This window comes from Montipora capricornis, chromosome 4 (genome assembly GCF_036669925.1).
Source record: "Montipora capricornis isolate CH-2021 chromosome 4, ASM3666992v2, whole genome shotgun sequence".
NCBI classification, from domain to species: domain Eukaryota; kingdom Metazoa; phylum Cnidaria; class Anthozoa; order Scleractinia; family Acroporidae; genus Montipora; species Montipora capricornis.
Genome location: NC_090886.1, coordinates 46,813,684 through 46,820,636, shown reverse-complemented (window position 1 = coordinate 46,820,636; position 6,953 = coordinate 46,813,684). Strand labels below are relative to the sequence as shown.

Below are 6,953 nucleotides of genomic sequence, written 5' to 3'. Positions count from 1 at the left end.
CAGCCCGCGTTATAAGCTACGGTAAATACGAGCAACAAAAACGTTCAACCTGTTTCGCAACATTGCTGCGAACGAAACAAGTCGAAAAGCGATGTTGCGCGTTTGACATCCCACGCGCAACCTGTCTCACGACAAAAAAATGTGTTGCAAGTGGCCGCAGTGTGTTGTATAAAGTAGAGGTCCGTTCTACTTTCTGCAACTTTCTGTCAATAACGAACCAGTCAGAGCAGGGCGTCGTGCCTTTGACATCAAACCAGCCGACCTGATCGCCTGAAGAAGACCAGCAACGTTCAGTCGAAGCGTCGCTATGAACATCAGAAGTGACCACATCTTGAGACCAACGATAATTAGTTCATCATTATTGTACTTTACCACGATAAACAGCAACCTTTTGTACGTTCGTTAACTGAATTGGGCTCCCCAGCAACATGTCTGGGAGCCGATATTGGTATTTGTAACACAAAAGCCAGCGATATACGAGTTCGCCCCTCTGCCTACTCTGAATAGACCACTTTCGAATTCTCACGGCTGGACTGGATCTAGCATGGAATGGAGGCTAATGCGGGCAAATCTTTTCAAATGCAAATTAATTTGCCCGCATTAGCCTCCATTTCATGCTAGATCCAGTCCAACCGTTAGAATACGACACTGGCCTATTCTTTCCCTGTTGCTCTTATCTTGCATGTGATAAGTTTATTGAAGTTTATTAAAATATATTTAATTTTAGTAAGTTAGTTGTGAATTCACATGGAAATATCACGGTATAAAGGAGGACAATAAGAGTCAAACAAAGACTTAATTTGAGTGCAGCACATAAACCGCCTTAAGAAACTTAATTTGACACCATTGAACTTCTTTTCAATTTTTTTTGTTTTACTTTGTTAATTTTTCCAGTGAGGCTGGCTTACGTTAAAATTCGATACAAGAGTTAAACAATAGAGGACTTTTTTTTCGTGTTTACATAGCCTCATCTAAAAACGGGGGCTGAGTTGGGAGAATTTGAGACAGTTATGCTAATCCGAGACGCAGTCGAGGGTTTGCATAACTGTCCAGAATTCGCCCAACTCCCTGAGTGTTTAGATGAGGGTATGTAAACACGGAACAAAGTCCTCTATTGCTTTTCTAAAATATTTCTCAAAACTAATTCGGCAAATGAAGAAAAATGCTGCTTTTTAACTTCTTGATTGAAACAGATTTTCTTGATACACGCTCATATTTCACATAGCCAATCAAAACGCTCTCATCTAAACACAGCTATTGACCAATGAGAGTGCGCGCACTATCCTATAATTATTTTATAACAACTAATCTCTTTTTGTTTCTCCGTTTTTAAGATCACCAAACTTAAGATAGACTCGAACCCTTTTGCTTCCGCTTATCGAAGTGAAGGACTCCATGGAAAGGCAAAGCGGTGAGTTGCACCTACCTGGTTCTAGTTCTTCGTATTGACATTTTTGTAACTTGTAGTACAAACGTCCGAACTGATACAAAAATGAAAGAAACAAACTCAGTGTATTACACTCTGTTAGGCCTTTTTCTTTTCTCTTCGTTTACTGTTCGACCCCGAGAAAAATTAGGAAGAAAGAAAGAAACTTAGTAGATCACGGTACATATGGTCAGTTTCCGACTTCTTCCCCATAGTAAGGGTGTGTTCGATTGATTCTTCCGGAAAAGAATACGTGGACTGATGATTTAAAAACGGTATGTCTGGCGTTTTGAAGCAACAAGGATAACAACTGCATTTTAGCAGGCGTTTGACAAATTTTAATGTGAATCTCCGGTAAAATGGAGGATTTTTAACTTCTATTCCATGTATTCCTATTCCGGAATACGGTCAATCGAACGCACCCTAAAGATGACACTCTTCCATTGAAGAGGCATTCTGTACACGTGGGGAGCGGTTGGAATACATCATCAGTAGCTCATTACTCGTTTCCGCCCACTGCCTCTCGACTCTTCCTGCTGTTTGAATTTTCTTTTTTTCAAATTGCTTCTGATTTTATTTTTATTTTTTTTTCTTTTACTCCGACCGATCGACCCAAAATTACGAAGCGCATTCGACGGTGAACGTAGAAAAAGGGACGGCCTTAGAGCGGGGTTTAAAGCGAGTGTCACAGCAGTTAGTCTGTTTAGATACAACAAGGGCAAACCATTGGCATTCGTGCAACTGAAAGCGCGGGAAAAATCACGCATTCTTGTCACGATAGGTTTTAGTGTTTCTAAGAGCAGGTTTCAAATGAGTGTCGAAAGTGATTGCTACGCTTAGTGATTAGTCTAAAAATCTCGCGCCAGTTTTTCAACTGATCAGAGGGAAAGCCAAAACGAATCTCGACTTGCACGCGCGATATTTCCCGCGCATTGAGCAAGTTATAGAATTGCTACGAATTTGGATTGGTTCACTTCTCTGTTTGCATCTACTGTGATTGGTCGAATTAATTACTTTAGTATTTGTTTTACGACACTCGATTGAAAACAGCTCTATTGGTTGACAAACTGGCATTCGTAATTACTATCGACGCTCCATTGAAAATTGGTCTTTGCATGCGTTCCTGAATATTGCAAAGACTGAAGGTGAGGTAGTAAAGCAATTGGAAAACGTCCAACGGCTGCCAGCCAGGAAATTATGCTATTCTAAGCTCTCCCACTATTTTGGGTAGTTACTTGGTATCTGTTGATGGAGCAGTGTTCAAATGACGGTCAAAAGTAATTACGCGGTTGTGATTGCTACGCGTAGTGATTGGTTAAAAATCTCGCGCCAGTTTATCAACCAATGAGAAGGAAAACCAAAACCAATCCCTACTCGCGCACGCGATTTTTCCCGCGCTTTTGAGCAAGTTACAGGGAATTCCTGCGAATTTGGATTGGTTCACTGTGCTGTTTGCACCTGCTGTGATTGGTCGAAGTAATTACTTTGGAATTTGTTGGACGACACTCAATTGAAAACCGCTCTTACTGGAAAGACGAGCTACACTTTGGCAAAAGGCAAATTGCAGGCAGACATTTGCTGCCGGTTTGCCGTAAACGTAACGCGATGCAAAATCTCTCTATTAGATTAAAGAAAAACTTTTACAACGCAAAATTTATTTTTACCTTGAAGATGACCTAGCGTCGAAAACGTTTACTTTTTAGGAGACAAATTTTGTCTTTTAGGTAGTTTTAGCATAGACCTTTTTGCAGATACAAAAATTTGGTTTATCAAGGGAGTTGATAATGTAAATTGACCACCGTACAGAGATTCTAAAAGCTGACGTTTCGAGCGTTAGCCCTTCGTCAGAGCGAATCGAGGGATTGTGCGTTACGTGTAGTTTTTATAGTAGAGTAGCTATCTGCGGCCTTTCCCTACGTCTAGGTACGACGGAAAGCCGCAAGAATCTGGAACAAAAATTCATCTTTCAAATCGGCACCCTTAATCCTCACGGTATTAACGAACGCTTTTCATTTAACTAATATATTCCTATTTTTCACGTTGCCATGTTACCACCCATAGCGTAGCTCCTACTCTACTATAAAAACTACACGTAACCCATAATCCCTCGATTCGCTCTGACGAAGGGCTAACGCTCGAAACGTCAGCTTTTAGAATCTCTGTACGGTGGTCAATTTACATTATCAACTCCGTTGATAAACCAAATTTTTGTATACTACTTCCCCACCGACGCAGCACCACAGTTTCTTTAGAAACTACCCCTTCATTCTTTTTGCAGATGCGGCGGCCATTTTGATTTCTATTGTTTCGAAAGACATTATAGGATGCTCAGGGGTCTAATTAATTAATATGTATTTGCCCCCTGGGTATCCCATAATAGCTATTTCAAACAATAGAAATAAAGATAGCCGCCTTATCTCCTAAACGGTCTATTGCAAAAGAATTCTTGTTTTTTTTTTTTTCTTACTGCAAGCGAAGATTGTGGACATCAAATTTCGATAGTGTTTCATCGTTTGCGCGCTACTACAAATATACATTTTGCGAAACAATGTTTCCCGCAGCGATGAAGTCTGAAATGCTTTTAAGCGGTAATTTAGAGTGCAAGCTTTCTAAAGGGTTGTCCCTCGTTACTTGAATTGTTCTGTTCTCTGACAGGCTCCGTATGGAACCCAGCGACGATGTCGATGACGAAGAAAAGGGTTTGAATGACAATTCATCATGCAACGGTTCTGGTGATGAAGACAACCTGAGTGATAACAGAGAAGAACATCATATTGGAGATAATTCCTCTCCGAATGATCATTCAAGTTTAGAGAATTCCGACCCGTCACAAAGGTACGACGAGCAACAGTTGAACGATATGCAAGCAGTGCTACCATTTCTCAAGGGTAAGTGGAATTATATCATTACTCATTTTCTAATAAAAAGTAAAAATCCGGTCCAAATGTGGATTTTAAGCATTAAAATTAAAGCAAATTCTCGTCGATTTTGGTTGAAGTGTTGCTTTTTTAGCTTTAGAATGTCTTCGTTTTAAGGAGAGAGGGGGATGTTTTTCTTATGAAAGAGAAACTTCAGAGCGATAACGGTAAACCTTATCGCAAGATCTTATTTGATTTGTTGTTCTGACACAGATCGACTGAAAAGAGATGTGTCGTTCTTCGTGTACAAGCCAGCCAACAGTTGGGGATGTAACCGAAAAAGGAACCCAGATTTGTCGCATCCAGGTGACAATCAACTCAAAAGCCTTATCAAAATAAAGATCAAGTCACGTTTATCTGGTAGGGAATCCGCACAAGATGCACGGAAACAAAATGAGCCGACGTCTTCGGACAGCGGTTCTGGGTATTTTGATTCTCAAAATAGTCTCTTACTTGAGGCGGCCGAGCCTGGAAATGCGTCGCAGACTGGTACTGAAGTCAGTGGTACAATAAACGTGGGGAAAATGGGTGACGAGATTAGTTCTACTTTCCAAGGAAGATACAACAGGAGAAAGAAATACTTGCCCCGAAAATTGCAAAGAGCAAACGACTTGAATGTTGAAGTCACGAATCTGAGAAACACTGCGGCAAGAAGTTCTGGAGAGCTCGATGGTGAATCTTGTTCGAAGGGGAAGGACGTAGTGTCTTCCAAATTGCAGGACGAATCTGAAAATTCCTCGGTTTTAATCGCCAGCTCTCAAGACAAAATAGATGATGTATCATTGTTAGCAGAATGTAGTAGGGAGTCAAGAATACGGGACATGGATGAAAGTCCCCTTCTGGAGAGATTTCAGACTGCAGACGGAGCGTCAGTCGACAGGCAGACAATCACAGGAAAGTCAGGTGAGGAATCAAGAGACAGTCCACGGCTCACGCAGAACGACTCCAGCGCCGATTTGTCTTTAGCCAGTGAATCTTCTGAGTTAACGCTCGCTTCAACACCTCAAGAAACAGCGGACTTTTCTCTCAATGCCCTGATTCAGATGTGCTCTAAGGCGGAGGGATCTTTGAATAACAGCTCCTACCATCCTGGATGCAATGAACAACGCGACGTGCCCTCCACAAGACCCTCCTTTCAATGTCCTCTCGTTTCACAACTACCCGGAGAGACATCCATGATGCATTTTGCTCAATCCCTTCCTTCACAAAGTCAACAACGAGGCGAATTTCCCAAAGATGTAGATGTTGGTTGTTTTCCTTTACAATCATTCGTTGGTAACGAAAGAAATATAACCTGTCTGGCATCTGGGGCCTACGAAACATACCCTTTACCTCCTCCATTGTCTACTTCGTCCACTGAAGGCGTTATGCACAATGTAAGCTCGTTACGAGTAAACACATCAGGATTTACTGAAGTTAGTGGCAGTGGTGACACTCATCTTCAAGGCGAAAAGGTTCAAGGTGAAAAGAATTCGACGTCATCGGGTCGATATCAAATTATTTCTAGCGAAGCTGTGAAGGAAACGCCGTTTTCTATTAATCCAATCAAAGTGAACACGGGTTCAAGTTACAGGAAAGAATCAGGCGTCAAACGCATTCCTGAATATCGGCCAATAGCTCCCGCTCCAAATCAATCTTTGGGTGGGAGAATCCAGCAGGCTGGAACATGTGGCGATCATTTCAATAACGACGCTACGTATCCCGTAATTATAGACATCTTCTCGCTCAACGGAAATACTCAATCTGTTGCCGCAAAAAATGAAAGCGCGAAAGTGTCATCTTCCCATTCCAATTTTCAATTCCCTCAGAATTCACGTGTACCTCCAGGTAACAATACACACTTTATCGCACCGAACTCATACGAAACGAATCAAAGTGGTAATTCTGGGTTAATCGCTCTCGACAGCACTGTATCTCTGCAGGCCCTTTCTCTTGAGAAATTTTATTCTTTTACTTCAGCAAAACCGAGAAGTGAAGATCACGAAGCCTCGTCCTTCTCGCGATTTCGTGGAACTCGTCATTACAAGACCACACGAACAAATTTCAGTCGTTTAAGCTTGGAACCATTGTGCAGTGTGATTTATCCACTGACAAGGTAGCAGGAGGGAAATTTGAAAATACCTATTTAAAAACAAGTTTCTATTTGGTTAACGTTGTGTTCTGGATTTAACTTTTGGAAAATCCAGTATGCCTACACTTGATTATTTTGCCATCGCATCATTTTCACGTTGGAATTGCATTGTGTAGTAAAAATTCCTTCCTTCGGGAAGTTAGCTTGAAGTTTTGATTAAGTGGTCCTCAAATTATCGTTTTTGTATTTGTGTAAATAAAATGGATGTTACACAAAGCTCCGTCTTCTCTTATTTCTCGGCTTTGACCTTCACGTGACCAATACATAAATTATCTACATCTGCCTTGACGTGGCTTGATTGACTCAGTCCTTTACATACTCGTTGCAAACCGAAAATATCTCCTACAACGGCAAGAGAAAATTAAGGAGACAGGGAGGGAGTCACCTGGTCTAGCCCTTGGGATATGTTATTTCAGTTAAGTTATTTTAAGATGTCTCCTAAACAGAAGACTCTTTCCTGAGACGTCCGCAAAGTCCG

At 41.3% G+C, this 6,953-nt stretch overlaps 1 protein-coding gene across 1 annotated transcript in view; it reads left to right on the top strand.

Annotated features, from left to right (window-relative positions):
* The window catches only part of LOC138044810 (uncharacterized), an 11,278-nt gene extending 4,587 nt beyond the window's left edge, over nucleotides 1-6,691 (top strand). The window contains exons 4-6 of the mRNA XM_068891226.1: nucleotides 1,335-1,411; nucleotides 4,082-4,314; nucleotides 4,558-6,691. Coding sequence (XP_068747327.1) covers nucleotides 1,335-1,411; nucleotides 4,082-4,314; nucleotides 4,558-6,443 — 2,196 coding nt within the window. The 3' untranslated portion in view covers nucleotides 6,444-6,691. The remainder of the gene's footprint in view (nucleotides 1-1,334; nucleotides 1,412-4,081; nucleotides 4,315-4,557) is intronic.
* Nucleotides 6,692-6,953: the final 262 nt, after the last annotated feature.